The 17284-nt window shown below is 44.7% G+C and overlaps 1 protein-coding gene across 1 annotated transcript in view; it reads left to right on the plus strand.

Annotated features, from left to right (window-relative positions):
• Window positions 1-12377: 12377 nt before the first annotated feature.
• Window positions 12378-17284, plus strand: part of GPR39 (G protein-coupled receptor 39) — a 258327-nt gene continuing 253420 nt past the window's right edge. The window contains exon 1 of the mRNA XM_066346568.1: window positions 12378-13705. Coding sequence (XP_066202665.1) covers window positions 12850-13705 — 856 coding nt within the window. The 5' untranslated portion in view covers window positions 12378-12849. The remainder of the gene's footprint in view (window positions 13706-17284) is intronic.

Consider the following 17284-nt stretch of genomic DNA (forward strand, 5'->3'; position numbering starts at 1 on the left):
TACTCTGATCCTGGGAAAAGTCTTCTCAAACAGCCAAGTTTCCCTGAGTCTCCCCTCCTGCAGCCTGTCTGCTGGCTGCTTGTTGGGCTCAGCTGCTGAAACAACCTCTGCTAGAGTAGAGCCTGCAGCAATTCAGTAATTAGGAAGAGTGGTGGGTGTGGCTCCATCCCTCAGCCCCAGGTGTTAGTCTTACAGACCTTTTTCACAGACCTCAGTAGGGTGTGACCCAAGGAGTCTGGTGGGTGTGGCCTCTGAGATCCAGAGGTGTGGTCTGCCTTGTCTCTGGACAGTTTCAGCTGAGTCTCTTGTGAGGTGGAAGCACCAGTCATAGACTTGAGAGAGTGTAGGAGGGAGCTTCGAATTCAACACCAGAAAACTGAGTCACTGACATGCCCCCTGCTTCCTGGCCTCTCAGAAGGACCCATCGCCATCCCTGAGGTAGGAGAGACTCCTGAGGGCAGAGTAGCTTCTTTTCCCCAGGCTGATGCCATTCAGAGGGGATTGCTCCACCCAAAAAAGATGGCAACTGCAGTACTGGAGTATGACTCAACACAGGGGTTCTGGTGGCCATTCCCCACAGTGTCTCTCCCTGGGCCTCCAACTTTACACTCTCCTCCTGCATCTCCAGTCCTCTCAGCTCTCTCCTGCCAGAGCCCCAGATAAGTGGTTGAGAATGAGGTTTTCTGCACAGGCCTTTTAAAACAGAATCTGCATCCAAGAGGTGTGTCTGTTTCTTGCGGACAGAAACCCAGCTCTTTTCACAGCTAAATGCTGTCTGGGTGCCTCTTCTAGGCTCTGGGGCTCTAGGCTGGGGCTCCGGGCCTGGGGCTGTGCACCCACACCTCTCAGGGAAACCCACCCTGCTGTGAGAGTCCCTCCATGCCGCTGCTCGTCCTGGGAGTGGGGCAGTCCTTTCTGTGTCTTCGTCCTTCCTACCAGTCTTGGTGTGGCTTCTTCTGTGATCCTTGGTTATAGATTCCTCTTAGTTTAGTCCAAAGTTGACTTTTCAAGATGATTGTTCTTAAATTAAGTTGTAATTTAATTTAGTCCTGGGAGATGTCAGTTGGAATGTCCGCCTACTCTATCACCATTTTTCTTCTCCCTCGCTTCTTGATTGGCATCCTCACTTGCAATTGTTTTCACCTATGGACAAAATGAATATTACTATGGGTGCTTAGAATATGCTGTTGGGCCAGACATGTGGTGGTGCAGTAGGTAAAAGCATCGATATGAAACACTGAGGTCGCCAGTTTGAAACCCTGGGCTTCCCTGGTCAAGGCACGTATGGGAGTTGATGCTTTCTGCTCCTCCCTTCCTTCTTTCTCTGTCTCTCTCTCCCTCTTTCTGTTTCCTCTCTCTAAAATGAATAAATAAAATCTAAAAATAAATAAATAAAAATAATTAGAATATGCTGTTGCACATTAAAAAAGAGTAAGGCATGTAAGCTTGTGATTTCCACATTGAGCACCTTCCCAGGCACCCCCCTTAGAGAGAACCCTGATTACAAGTGCCATTTTAACAACTGGTTCTACAAACTCAACTAAAAATTAGGTATCAGTTCTGCCAAACCAGTGTGAACCGATTGAATCCCACCACTGCATATATCCCAAAATGTTATTGTTATCTGCTTCTAAATGTTATCATAAATGGACTCATAGAATCTTTTGTGTCCTGCTTCTTTAATGCATCATTGTGGTTTAAGGTTCAATCACATTGTTTTTGTAGTGGTGCACTGTACATTTACATGCTGCATTTTGTTTGTCTGTTCTCCCATAGATAGACAGTTGGGTGTTTTTAGGTTGGGGTAATTACTAAAAGCATTGTTATACATAATCTTCTATGGCTCATGAGGATCATCCAGGTGACATGAGCTGTAAGGAGAGGAATTGCTGGGTCATAAGATTTTGAGTAGACACTGCCAACATCTTTTCCAAAGTGGTTGCACCAATTTCCTCTGCCATCTGCAATGTATAAGAGACATCATTACTCCACAGCTTCATGGACAGATGGTACTGATTGTCTTTAAATATTAGTCAGTCTAAAAAAAATGTTAGTCAGTCTGGTAGGTACGTAGTTTTATTTCACTGGGGAATTAGTTTGCCTTTTCACAACTCCTAAAAAGGTTGGGTAGCCTTTCATTGTCTATTGTCTATCTGGACTTGTCCTTTGTGAAGTGCCTGCTTATCTCTTTGGCTCATTTCAAAAATTGAATTTCTTTCTTGTTTTTCTGGACTTTTTGTTTAGTGAAGTTTATCCAGATGAATACTTGATTGTCACAAGTAGCATTTATGGAGAAGAGTCATGTTCTGGAGCTTACCGCAGTTGATTATTAAGATTTTGGGAGTTTTATGAGCAGATGGCTAAAGTGGGTGGCTTGAAGTCAGCCATGGTGGGAATATTTACACCATGGGTATCAGTAAATCCTGTAAAACAGAACATTGTTTTCTCCCCCAGCCCCCAGCCCCACCCCTGAGAGACAGTCAACTACTACACCAATGATGCACTGCCCACAAAACAATCTGTCATTAATCCTGTCTATACACATGTAGACTTATTTCTATGCTCTTTTCTGTGTCATTCTTTTGCCTATCCCCATGTCAAAACCACACTGCCTTGTAAACTATAGCTTTAAAGCAAGTCTTGATATCTAGAAGAGCAAATCCTCACTTCCTAAGAGTATCTTGCTCATTCTTGACTCTTGACATTTCTTTATAAATTTTAGAGTCAGTTTGTCTAGTTTTTATAGTATCTGTTGTCTTTAAATGTTAGACAATCTGGTGCATGCATAGTTGTACTTAATTGCAGGTTTAGTTTGCATTTCTTCAACTACTGGAAAGGTTGGTTAGCTTTTCACTGTTAATTGTCCATCTGGATTCCTGGGTTGTGAAGTGCCTGTTTATCTTTTTGGCTTGTTTTTAAAATTGGGTAGCCTGTCTTTTTTCTTAGACAAAATTATTTTTCTCAGAAAAAATCTGTTGAAATTTTAATTAAGGAAATTAAAGTGAATTTATAGATCAGTTTCTGGAATAAATATTTTATCAAATTTGAGTTTTTTTGTAGAAATTACTCATCACTGTGTGATTATAACTTGATGTATTTTCTGTAAATTTATTTGTTATTTAACTTTGGCTACTGTTTCTTGCCTTGAAAAACATTTTTATGTTTATGAAATGAAGTTCATCAGCTTTTTCCTTTATAGCTTCTAGGATTTATGTTATAACATTTAAAATTCAATTTAATTATAAAATTCTCTAGGCCCTGGCTCATTGGCTCAGTGTTAGAGCATCAGCCCAGTGTGTGGAAGTCCTGAGTTCAATTCCTGGCCAGAGCACACAAGAGAAGTACCCATCTGCTTCTCCCCCTTACCCCCTCTCTTTTCTCTCTACCTCTCTTTTCCCCTCCCACAGCCAAGGCTCCATTGAAGCAAAGTTGGCCCAGGCACTGAGGATGGCTCCATGGCCTCTGCCTCAGGCGCTAGAATGGCTCCAGTTGCAACAGAGCAACACCCCAGATGGGCAGAGCATCACTTCCTGGTGGACTTGCCCAGTGGATCCTGGTCGGGCACATGTAGAAGTCTGTCTCTCTGCCTCCCCACTTCTCACTTCAGAAAAATACCACCCCCCCAAAAAAAAACCACTCTAGTATTTTATTCTATCATTTAATGATTTGTATTATAATAATGTATGGAGTAGCCTTGGAGTAGCCTGTCCTGTAGCGGTATGTATATAACTTTTGTTTTCTAAATGGGTAACCTAGTGTCCCAATACCAATTATTGAGCAATTCATCTTCCCTTACTAATTTGAAATGTCACTATGAATGTAAATGAAATTTCTATAAGTCTTGGGTTTATTTTTGGATTTTCTCTCTCTTTTTTTTTTTTTTAATTTTTCTGAAGTTGGAAATGGGGAGGCAGTCAGACAGACTCCTGGATGCGCCTGACTGGGATCCACCCGGCATGCCCACCAGGGGGCAATGCTCTGCCCATCTGGGGGCGTTGCTCTGTTGTGACCAGAGCCATTTTAGCGCCTGAGGCAGAGGCCATGGAGCCGTCCTCAGTGCCCAGGCCAACCCTGCTCCAATGGAGCCTTAGCTGTGGGAGGGAAAGAGAGAGACAGAGAGGAAGGAGAGGGGGAGGGGTGGAGAAGCAGATCGGCACTTCTCCTGTGTGCCCTGGCCGGGAATCAAACCTGGGACTCCTGCATGCCAGGCTGATGCTCTACCACTGAGCCAACTGGCCAGGGGGATTTTCTCTCTTAAATATCTGTTTATAGTATCACTGTCCCATAGAAATATCATGTGACCCTCATACACAAGCCACATATAATTTAAAATATTCTATTAGGCACATTTTAAAAAGTAAAAAGAGAGGTAAAATTACTTAAATAACATTTTATTTAACCCACTGTAGCTAAATGTTATCATTTAAACATTAAATTCATGTATAAAAATTATTACATTTTTTTATAGAAAGACTTTGAAATGTGGTGTTCATTATACTTACAATACATCTCAGTTTGGACTAGCCATATTTTAAGTTTAGCTACATGTGGCTAGCAACTACCATATTATATGGCTGAGTTCAATACCTTTGTTCAGGCAAGTCCAGAGTAGCCTCAGCTCTGCAACTAGTTTAGTCCTGCTAAGGTCTGGCCCTTTCAGAATTGGTTCAATGAGATCTCCTTGCTTGTTGGTTAGGCCATCAGCGATGTCCTAGCTCTGCATAACTTTGGGAATAGTCTGGGTTACAGCCCCCACAGTTGTTCTTTCCTCAGTAGTCCACTTTGCCTGGCTCTGGAGTCTCACATCCATATCTTCATTAGTATTCAGCCAAAGACACAGAGCTCCTCTGTACAGATTCCTGTACTCTCTCTCAGCACAGCTCTCTCCTTTCCAGCACCCTGCTCTGTAAAGTCTGGCAACATTTACCTCCCGACTGCTGTTTCCTCAGCTTGATGTAGATGAAAAAATGGCCACATGCTGAACCTGACAAGCTTAGGGGAGGTCTGTGTGGTGGCCTTGCAAACCCAGAGACCTATAGTAACCACACAGGATGGCCTGAAAAATTAAAACTTTCTAACTAAAAGCAGTTCAGGGCAGGTAGTCATGTCCTAGGGTAGTGTTTTTCCTCTAACAAAGGCCAATGTTTACCTTAATTGAGCCTGTCTGTTGTTCTTTTGCTTCTACAATAACATACTCGATAGCATGCCTTTAAAATATAAGAGTAGCCTGACCTGTAGAGGTGCAGTAGATAGAGCTTGGAGTAGCCTGACTTATAGCGGTGCAGTGGATAGAGCTTGGAGTAGCCTGACCTGTAGCGGTGCAGTGGATAGAGCTTGGAGTAGCCTGACCTGTAGCGGTGCAGTGGATAGAGCTTGGAGTGGCCTGACCTGTAGCGGTGCAGTGGATAGAGCTTGGAGTAGCCTGACCTGTAGCGGTGCAGTGGATAGAGCTTGGAGTAGCCTGACTGGTAGCGGTGCAGTGGATAGAGCTTGGAGTAGCCTGATCTGTAGTGGTGCAGTGGATAGATCTTGGAGTAGCCTGACCTATAGCGGTGCAGTGGATAGAGCTTAGAGTAGCCTGACCTGTAGCGGTGCAGTGGATAGAGCTTGGAGTGGCCTGACCTGTAGCGGTGCAGTGGATAGAGCTTGGAGTAGCCTGACCTGTAGCGGTGCAGTGGATAGAGCTTGGAGTAGCCTGATCTGTAGCGGTGCAGTGGATAGAGCTTGGAGTAGCCTGACCTGTAGAGGTGCAGTGGATAGAGCTTGGAGTAGCCTGATCTGTAGAGGTGCAGTGGATAGAGCTTGGAGTAGCCTTGGAGTAGCCTGACCTGTAGCGGTGCAGTGGATAGAGCTTGGAGTAGCCTTGGAGTAGCCTGACCTGTAGTGGTGCAGTGGATAGAGCTTGGAGTGGCCTGACCTGTAGTGGTGCAGTGGATAGAGCTTGGAGTAGCCTGATCTGTAGCGGTGCAGTGGATAGAGCTTGGAGTAGCCTTGGAGTAGCCTGACCTGTAGCAGTGCAGTGGATAGAGCTTGGAGTAGCCTTGGAGTAGCCTGACCTGTAGTGGTGCAGTGGATAGAGCTTGGAGTAGCCTGATCTGTAGCGGTGCAGTGGATAGAGCTTGGAGTAGCCTGATCTGTAGCGGTGCAGTGGATAGAGCTTGGAGTAGCCTTGGAGTAGCCTGACCTGTAGTGGTGCAGTGGATAGAGCTTGGAGTGGCCTGACCTGTAGTGGTGCAGTGGATAGAGCTTGGAGTAGCCTGACCTGTAGTGGTGCAGTGGATAGAGCTTGGAGTAGCCTGACCGGTAGCGGTGCAGTGGATAGAGCTTGGAGTGGCCTGACCTGTAGTGGTGCAGTGGATAGAGCTTGGAGTAGCCTGACCTGTAGTGGTGCAGTGGATAGAGCTTGGAGTAGCCTGACCTGTAGTGGTGCAGTGGATAGAGCTTGGAGTAGCCTGATCTGTAGTGGTGCAGTGGATAGAGCTTAGACCTGGAATGCTGAGATTGCGGGTTCAAAACCCTGCACTTGCCTGATCAAGTACATATAACAAGCAATGAACAACTAAGCTGAAGCAACTATGAGTTGATACCTCTCACTCCCCAACCCCTCTCTCTGTAAAAATAATAAATAAAATCTTTAAAAAATAGAGTAATTTTTTCTTTTCAGAACACTCAGGGTACAACCAACCTCCCCTCCAAAGCAGAAACCATAAATCCCCTCATTATTATTATTATTATGTTAACTTTAACTGTTAACTATCCAATACCTGCCTGTGTAAAATAAGTATATGTCTATATGGTTTACTTTTAATCCAATCCCAAAGATTTCCCCGCTTTTTGCTTTGCTTTCTCCCACTTCCTAATCTATGACCAATGGATTTCATATAACTTCCTGCTTTGATTCTGATGTATAAAATAAGTACAATGGTACCTTGAGATACAATTTTAATTTGTTCTGTAACTGAGCTCATAAGTCAGTCAACTCGTATACCAAACTGCTGATACTGGATCCATGTGCCAACACGCCAACTAGTGGCAGCTTCCTGAATCACAACTCGTATCTCAGAATTTTGCTCGGATCTCGAACAAAAATACAAAACTAGTCGCAGCTCATATCTTAAAAAATATTGTATGTTGGTCTGTTCATATCTCAAGGTACTTCTGTACTAAAACTGCCATTTTTCGGAGCATTTTCATAATCTGTTGTTATTTTGCTTCCTGGCAACTGTCGACAGTTTGGCTCAAATAAACTCCCAAAAATTCTTACAGGTTTGGTTATTTCTTACGTTGACACTGGCAAGATTACTTGCTTTGCTTGGAGACCCCTTCTTGCTCCATGGTCTGGAAAGGCTGCAGCAAGTCTGAGTGATGCTAGGGCTCACTTCACTAGTTTCTCTTCTCTGAGGGATCACAGCTGTGCTGTGGGGTCAGGAGGCAGGCAGGCGGGCTGGCAGGCTGCTATGGCTAATTCTTAATGACCAGAAGAGGTCCTACTTAGAAAAAAAGTTTTGGGATTTATTTATTAGTTCTACTACATAGTTCTTTCATAATTACTTTGATCTTTATTAATCCTTTATTGTTTTACTTAATTTTATTCTTTTATAACTTTCTTTATTTGCATTCTTTCTTGTTTATTATAATATTTAGGGCTATGAAACTTTCTGAGGGCTCCTGTAACTATTTCTCACAAATTCCGATATGCAGCATTTTTGGGGTCATTATTCTCCAGATATTTTGCAATTTTGGTTTTCTCTTTGACCAAGACTTGTTCCAGAGATTTAAAATTTGTTTTGAGATGGTGAAGTTTAATGTTTCAGTTTTCTGCTTCTGTTATTTATAAAGTTATCTATTCTGTTTATCATTTTTGAAAATTATTAAAGATTTTCATAGCTTAATGCATAGACATTGTGATTTTACCATGAACCTTTGTAAAAAGGGTATTATTCACTTTTTAGGGTATAAATTGTTGATTGACTTTAAATGAGTAAATGTTAACAGTTTGAGTACATAGAATAGATTTAAATTTACAAACATGTAGTATGTATGTGTGATTATTTGTATTTTTAAATTTTCTCTTACTTTAGTGCCAGTGTCGGTTTAAGTTTAAGATGAGATTCAGTGCTAAAAACATGAAAGCCTCCAGCCTAAGTGACCTCAAAGGTCACCTGGAACATGTACACTGTGAATATAAATTGTGCACACCCTAAAGTGACCCTGAGAAGAGCTGACATCAAAGGTACCTAAAGTATTTTTTCCTCTCATTTTTCATTCCTTCTCCTTTTTCCCTCTACATGACATGCTAATTAAAAAAATCTAGATTACACAGACCCAGGCCTGGTATTATACTGGTCTGTTATTGACAAATGAGAGTACATTAAACAGTTTTTAATTGGTCTTAGGAAAAGCAAAGGTGAAGTGAAAATTTAATTCTTTTGAACCTTTGTTCAAACTGCATTTTTCCATCTCTATTATAAGGTGTGAATTTTAATGAGCTTGATTCTCACTGTTTGGCCATACATTTGTAATCTTTGTTCGCACTTTGAAAAAAACTTTTTTTGATGAAAGACATTGGACAATAATGGGAATCCTGTCTGAGCAGAACAAATTGGAACAATCAAGTACATTGCGGGATAACGTGCTGCAGCTGGGAGAGGAGAAGCATTCAGGCTGATGACTTAAAATAATTCCTCCCTCCGAAGTGCTACTGTTGAGCCTGGCACTGTCCTATCCTGCACAGAGAGATAGCAGCCCAGATTAGAAGATGCTTTAGTGCCAAGGACACCTGGGTTGCAATCCTGCCTCTGACCCTGTATGGTAGGTCATTTAATTCCTCTGATCCTCCATTTCTGCATCTGTAAAATGAGGCAATAATGTTCACCTTATAGCCTTCTGAGGATTAAAAGAAATGAATTATGTGAAAGTGCTCGGCATGGGTCAGCAAATGACCAAGAGGATGTCAAAGAAAGGCTACATGGCAGGGCTGAGGAATATTTAAGGTCTCCTACTTATTTCCTATGGAAAAGAAAGAAGTGGGTAGAGGCCACTTAGTGCCGTGATGGTGAACCTATGACACGTGTGTCAGCACTGACACGTGTAGCCATTTTCGATGACACGCTATGCATGCGGCCGCATACCAGAGAAGTATGGGGCCGCATGCTGAGAAGGACGTTTCATCCTCGGCTCCTGCACAGCCAGGTGCAGTAGCTGAGGATAAAACATTTGCTGTAGTATAGACACTCTGTGCCGGAGGTCTGTAGGCCAAAACAACAAAACTCTGGCACAGAGCGTCTAGTTCTGGGACTTCCGGTTAGGCTGTTAGGGGATCTTTGACCTCACTTCCGGCTGGCAGAGCAGGGAGCAGCGGAATGCCGTGGGGGACGCATCTCTGGGGGCCCTGGTATTGCCATTACCAGCAACCACATAACCACAGCAACCATCATCCAATCTACTGTTCTGGGGTGTCGTGGATTTCTAATTGACCATCATTACTGAGACAAGTGAGGGGGAGGCTGGGAGAGGCGAGGGCCTGTGCTATGGGTGCCGTTTCCGCCATTAGAAATAGTGGCCACCATCTTAATTTACATAAGATGCAACTTGCAGAATTTCAAGACAGCATCTGGGCTCAGGTGTCTGTCGACTTGAGGTCAAAGCTTGAGAATCTGGAAAGGTGCTGCTTGGAGAATCTAGAGGAGTGCCACTATGAACAGGAAGTTTGGAGTGCCTGGAACCGATTACCAGACACTTTTAGCACCCTGAAAAATATAGCAATGGCTTTACTCACAATTTTTCCCTCTATGTACTTTTGTAAGACCTTATTCTCAGCGTTAAATAATATCAAAATCAACAAAAGAAACAGATTGACAGATGAAGTTAGTAGTGCTTGCTTGGGCTTAAAGTGTACAAAATACCAACCTTCAATTGAAGATTTAGCCAGTGAAATTCAGCAATAAAAAAGTCACTAATAGGCAGGTAAGGTAAAGAATTCCCTCCCCTCACTTTTCTTAGTTCACGGCACCCCACACAAGTTAAATAATATCAAGACCAACAAAAGAAACCGACTAACAGATAAACAAAGAAGTCACTAAGCAGGTAAGTTAAATAATTAGTTTTTGGTTAATTAAATACAGTTATATATTACAATTATACATTTTTGTTATTTAAACTATAAATATCGTGAAATTATGGTTTTTTTCTTGAAGTGACACACCACCCGAGTTATGCTCGGTTTTTGGTGAATTTTGACACATCAAGCTCAAAAGATTGCCCATCACTGACTTAGTGCACGTATGTACGCTGGTGGTGCGGAGGGGGCAGGTGGGCTGGGGTGCAGTCTTCCTAGACCACCCTCTTCTCAGGAGCTCTGGGACAGCAAACAGCCACAGGGTCTGTTGCAGAGGAGTCTGTGCGGAATTCTAGTCTGTAGCTATGAAACCCTGAGAGTCCATGCTTCCCGGTGAGCTCTGTGGGACTGCTGCATGGCTCGTGAAGTCCTTTAGCTGAGCACACTGCACCAACAAGGAAATGAGTTTGGAGTCTCCCAGCCTGCGAGGAGGTCAAATAGCACACATGACATGGAGAAGGGCTCTTGAAAAAACATTGTTAGGGTGCTGTGGCGAGTTTCAGAGAGGAGAGGATGTAGTTTGTGGCTTTGGAGCTTATAATTTACAGAGAACAAATAGAAGAAAAACATTTTTCCCCCTGAGGCAGTAACAAAATCAAATATTCCCCGAGGTCCTCAGACTATGTGTGTAGCATTGGGGTTAGGAAATGCAGTCCCTACATCTTTCTGTGCATCATTCAGGACCCCTTTCTGAGCATCTACTGCAGTGGTCCCCAACCCCCGAGGCCGCGGACCGGTACCGGTCCATGGGCCATTAGGTACTGGTCCACAGAGAAAGAATAAATAACTTACATTATTTCTGTTTCATTTATATTTAAGTCTGAACGATGTTTTATTTTTAAAAAATGACCAGATTACCTCTGTTACATCCGTCTAAGACTCACTCTTGACTCTTGTCTCGGTCACATGATACATTTATCCCTCCCACACTAAAGGCTGCTCTGTGAAGATATTTTCTGACATTAAACTGGTCCGTGGCCCAAAAAAGGTTGGGGACCACTGGTCTACTGTGTTCTCAGAAAACACAGTTGTCTATCTCCCATTAGGTTGATAGCACACAGTCTATCTCCTGTTAAGAGGATAGATCTAACCCTGTTGGCAGGATAGACTCCGGCTTCGACAGAGCTCGGTTAATTTCCAGGTTCTCACTCTATTATGGCCTGGGGTAGCGCCTATTCTCTGGACACCCCAGTGTCTTCATCTTTAAAATGGTCACATCACAAGGTTGTGGCTTGATAATTTAAGGTTGTTTTCTTCCTTCAAGGCAGTGGTTCTCCACCTGGGGCCACTTTGCTCTCTCAAAAGACATTTGCTGATGTGTGAAGACATTTGGGCTCTAACTTTGTGGGGAGAGGAACGTATGTTCTAATCATTCTACAATGCGTAGGATAGCCCCCCCCCCCCCCCCCCCCCGCGCGCCCATTTCCTCTGATTCTGAATCTAGAAGATGAAAACGGTCCATGCAAGTTTCCTCTCTCTGAAGAGAGGGAAACTGTCATGATCCTTAATAACATTTTCACTATGTGGCCCTGTCCTGCCGCTCTCCCTGCTGCTGCCTCCGGAGGGTACGCTTTCCACCGGCCGCATCCTGACCCACAGACGCCAGTTAAAGCCTTCTCGCCGCTGTGCGGGGAGAGAGGCTTGCGCGGAGGAGTGAAACTGAAAGGCATCCGCGCTTCCCCAATCCTTCTGCAGGAAGGCCCAGCAGGACCCTGTACGGGGCACCAGGAGGCTTGGGGGAAGGCAGGGCTTTTAGGGGACCCCATTAAGCCTGCTTGGCGTCCACTTACTTCCTGAAACAGAGGCCGAGGTAGCACAGCCCAATCATTCACTGCAAAAGCCATAGGGCCCCAAGGCAGAGGCAGTGCGCCAAGGAGAAGAGCGCTTGCTGCCTCCTCCAAGGGTGACCTGGATATCTGGCCTGTGATGGAGGCGCGAGCCCGGGTTCAATAGCCTCTACACAGGTTGTGGCCCAATCTTTGAAGGAACCCCAGGACAATTGTGGCAGTGGGGGTAGGACAGGAGAAGAGAAGTGTGTCTTTCCCAGCTGCAATCCTGAACGTCAAGCCCGGGAGCGCACTCCAACTTCCCTCGGGCTGCGCCTCCCGCGCGGGGCGTCTGGGCAGCTGCCCACCGCTGTCTCCGCGGTGGCCGCGTGGGCGGAGGCGGAGGTGGAGTCACTGCCACCCGGAGCTCCTGAGCCCGGATCTGACCTGGGACCATGCCTGTGAGCTGAGTCAAACCCTGCCCTGCCGTTGGACTTGCCGGCAGCCGGGCGGCTGCGCACAGCGGCGGTTAATGATTGATCGCTGACCACCTAGCCACCAACAGCGCTGAAGAGGGTGCTCCATGACCGTGGGCTGAGGCCGACCAGTGCCAGGCAGCCGGAGGGCAGCGGCAGGCTGCAGGGAAGAGCACGCCCCGGCACAGAGAAGGCCTGGCGCGCTGGGGGCTGCGGTGCTGACTCCTGGCCAGATCAGGATCTCCTTGCTCCGCTCCCCTCCTCATTCCTAAACACACGCCCCAAACTCCGCCCCCAGGCGCCTCCCCGGCCACTGCTAGGTTGGGCTGCTCCAGGAAGTTTCCATGAAAGCACCTGAAATACTACCAACTTACCTTTTCCAAGGGTGAGAGAAAGCCCTCCTGAGTTGCACCAAGAATTCTGGGCTCTGCTGAGAGGAGGGACGTTGAGAAAGTCTTTGGACCCAGTGGCGTGGCTGGATTGCTTCCTGATGGCTTCACCTGGCGGCCCCAGCGGTGACTGCTCCCACGTTATTGATCACAGCCATATCCCCGAATTCGAGGTGGCCACCTGGATCAAAATTACCCTCATCTTGGTGAACCTGATTATCTTCGTGGTGGGCATTCTAGGGAATAGTGTCACCATTCGGGTCACGCAGGTGCTGCAGAAGAACGGTTACTTGCAGAAGGAGGTGACGGATCACATGGTGAGCCTGGCTTGCTCGGACATCTTGGTCTTCCTCATTGGCATGCCCATGGAGTTCTACAGCATCATCTGGAACCCCCTGAGCAGGCCCAGCTACGCCCTGTCCTGTAAGCTGCACAATTTCCTCTTTGAGGCCTGCAGTTATGCCACGCTGCTGCACGTGCTGACACTCAGCTTCGAGCGCTATGTCGCTATCTGCCACCCCTTCCGGTATAAAGCCGTGTCTGGGCCCTGCCAGGTAAAGCTGCTGATTGGCTTCGTCTGGGTCACCTCCACCCTGGTGGCATTGCCTTTGCTTTTTGCCATGGGAGTTGAGTACCCCCTGGTGCACGTGCACAATCACCGGGGTCTCTCTTGCAACCGCTCGCTCACCCGCCATCAGGAGCAACCCGAGACCTCCAACATGTCCATCTGCACCAGCCTCTCCAGCCGCTGGACGGTGTTCCAGTCCAGCATCTTCAGCGCCTTCATAGTCTACCTCGTGGTCCTGGTCGCCGTGGCCTTCATGTGCTGGAACATGATGCAGGTGCTCAGGAGGAGCAAGCAGGGCACAGTGGCCTGGCAGGGGCAGCAGGCACAGCTGAGGAAGTCGGAGAGCGAGGAGAGCAGGGCTGCCAGGAGGCAGACCATCCTCTTCCTGAGTGAGTCCTGGGTGGAGGGCTGCCTGCGAGCAGCCCTCACCTCCACCCCGGGACTCCCGGTGGTCTTAACTGGAAATCTTGCCTTAAGAGTGCAAACTTAAGTTCTTGAGGCGCTGATCTGAGTCTGGATGTTTTTTCTTTGTGTTTTGGAGTTAAGATTATGGTGAAAAGATTAGACCAGGAATCAGAAGGTCTGGGTATATTCCAGAATAGCACTTCTGTGACCTCCAGCGAGTCACAAAATATACTGGGTAAAATGAGGATGATAATGCTGAGACATGTCAGGGTCAAATTAGGTTAATGCAGGAGAGGTGAAAGTCCTTTGAGTAGGACCAAGTTCTGCAGAGATGAAAGAGCATTCTTATCTTGTCTGTCTTTACCCTGGAGAACTTTTCTCAAGCACTTAGAGTTTGTTCCCATTTTTCTTCCTCTTTGCAGAGGCAAGGCTGTCAGGAAAATACACTCTCCAGGCTGCTTATTTTATTCCCAGGGGCTATCTCCTACCTAGTCTTTAAAAACTGGAGCCCTCAGACGTGCCCTGATCAGGGTAGGTCTGTACTTTCTCGGAGCAGAGAAACAGGGCAGGGCCACCCTCCTGTTTGTTTGATCTGGAAAGTTTTTCTTCACAGATTCTTGGGACTTGGTCCATCATCCAAAAATCCTGGTTCCCACACAGAGAAAGTTCTTTGTTTAACAAACTTTTGTTGTAATGCAGATATTTAAAGTCAGGCCCTCTGTCAGGAAGGTAGGAGTCTACTATCTGCAGACCCCTAAGCCTTCAAAGGAGGGACATGGTGGCTGCCCTTTGGAAGTCAGAGCTTTAATGGAGACACATAAAGTTTGTGCGAGAGAAGGTATATGTTGGTCAAATAAGTTTGTAAATATGATATATAGGTTTGCTTGCTTCTAGTTTGCATTGGGTGTGGGGGTCAAGCTGTAAGCAGGCAGGGTTGTTATACCCTAATGTTTAGTTTTAAGAATAAGCCTTTCCCACTCTAAATGACTTTATATCAGAGACTTCCTTGTTTGTAAATTGGATTAAAGGTTTTGATTTCTACACTATAAAATGGGGCAGACGGGATCTTGCTCTCTCGGTTCCTGAGATTAGCATTAGAGGAGAGAGCAGAGAAAGGAGAGCAGAGAAAGGCCATGTGGAGGAGAAGGAGAAGCAGCCAAGATAGTGCAGTGCTGAAGGAGAAGCCAGTTTGTGCAGAGTCTGTGCAGAGAGAAGGAGATGGGGAACAGAGGTGAATAAGGCTGGTGAGGTTGAAACCTTTGATTCTAGGAAACTCAGATAAATCAGTGGCTTTGGGAGCCCTGAATAAAAAGGGAAGTGTTTTCCCACTGTGTGTATTTCTTGCCTTTCTTGCCTGCCGGGTGCAAGCTAGGATTAAAGCTAATGGCCCACCAGTTCTTGGCTCCATTGTTTCATTACCGTCTGTCCAAATCCTATGCGAACCTGTACGGGCCAGGTGGCTGTGATGGTGGCTGTGGCTACTGGCTTTACAGTATATTTATATAATAAATATATATATTAGCAAAAACAAGAAGATGTGGGTGTGTGAGTGTGAATCAGGGGAGTTGATAGCACAAATGTTTCTCCTCTGCCCTTTTCCCTTGTCAGTGCCATGTCAGAAGGAGTAAATCATGGTGCTGTTTGTTTGGTGTGGGAAACTTGAGTAACAGGTTCCAGGACCAGGGTTAGACACAAAAGAAAATTTGAAGGCAATTGAAGAGAGATGGAAAGAACCTGGTCTTGTCCCTGCTGTCTCTGGCTTCTGGTGTGTCCCTAAAAGGCTGACTTGACTCTGTGTCTGTGTGAAGTGAAAGGAGGCAGTTCACAGTTGTTGAATGCCTACTCTTGATTTGGGGCTGTGCCAGGTGACTTATATTTCCATTTCATAGAGTTTCAGGCTTAGAGAAATGCATTCAGGTTCAAATGCATTCAAGTGCAGCTCCAAATTTTCACCTTGCTTCTTAGGGCAGAGAGATGACTGGCAAGGGAAAATAAAATAAAGCAGGACTTTGATTAGGAAGGTGCTATTTAGATTGGGCTGTTGCTGTGGCTGCAAGTAAGTAGGTAACTTTGGGGACTTGAGAAGGACAGACAACTTAACTCAATCTCCCTTACCCCCTAGCTGCTGCCCAAAATATTCCAAGAAGGAATGACGTTTTGTTTGCTTAAAGCTTAAACATCTGTTGAAAGTCTAGTTCTCCATTTCTGCAAATACCCTTAGGCATATCTTAAACTTTTAGCAGTAATTAATACTTTAATGGGAATGAATTTCCTTTTTTTTTTTTTTTTTTTAGTTCAGGCACTCTGTTCTACTCTGATTTAGGAATATTAAGGCTGTATTTGAACAAGGAAAAAATAATTGATTTATCTTTGTTCTCTATTGCACTGATCCAGTGGTTCTCAAAATGTGCACCAGGGTGCACAGATGAGCCCTAGATTTCCAGGTGCGCCCTATGGTATTCCAGAGAAATATGTGCCTGTTGGGGATCAAAAAACCAATAGGGTTTTTGGAGTTTAGATTTTTTGGGGACAGAAGTGTAGGAAATTGGCTGTAAGCTGACAGTCTGCCCAACCTCCCACCTCACTTGCCTGATTAGGTTGCAAAAGGCTGTTAAGCTGAGGTGCTGGATTGTTTACACTACCCCCCATGTTCCCCAGAAAGACTGGAGGCAAGTTTCTTCTATCCTTTGTTTGGTGTAAAGTTAAGATAATATATATGGTGGGACTTTTCTGTACTCAACAAAATTAAGAGTAAAAAGAGAGGAATTCTTCAATATATTGACAAAGAAATAAGAGTTTGCCTTTCAAATATATGCTCAAATGTTGAAGAAATCACTAAGACACATCAGGTGCATGTTTCTCATAAACACAAGAATGAAAAAACTTAACACATTCACCCCTGAACCTGCTGAATTTACTAAATCTTACTAAGAATGTATCTATATATATAAAAAGTTAACTTTTTGTCATTTTTTAAATTTTTTAACTCCTCTTTTTTACAAATTTTAAAAAGCATAACTCAAAAAATGTAACACAAAATGTTTTTTTTAATGTCAAAATAAATTTAATTTTGTCGTATTTATTTTGTTTAATTACCATAAAAGCACTCTTGTACTTTATATTTTTTCTTTAATATTTGACTTAATTATTATAACATATTTCTCAGAAATTTGTATATAGTGCGCCTATAATTATTTGTAGAATTTTAAATGCCCCCCGACTTCAAAAAGTTTGAGAGCCATTGCACTAATCTGTGATATGTTTAGTATTTTTATGAATAGACATCTCTTCTTTTCCCAGGGGGTATTGCTGCAAAGTCATTCTTCATTTTGTAGCATAAAGTCAGAATGCTTTTTACTTAGTGAAAGATAGGACCTTGACAATATCTCATGCATTTAGTAATCACCTGGAATGAGACTGTTCCCACTGCTGTTCTTAATCCTTCCTTCTAGTTCTCTCCCTCTCTCTTGTAACAACTGTGTGTTCATCACCCACCATGTTCCCCCAGAAAGACTCTTACATGGCACTCAGGTGCTCAATGTGCAATAATGTTTTGGGAAAGT

Source organism: Saccopteryx leptura, chromosome 7 (assembly GCF_036850995.1).
Source record: "Saccopteryx leptura isolate mSacLep1 chromosome 7, mSacLep1_pri_phased_curated, whole genome shotgun sequence".
Lineage (NCBI taxonomy): Eukaryota > Metazoa > Chordata > Mammalia > Chiroptera > Emballonuridae > Saccopteryx > Saccopteryx leptura.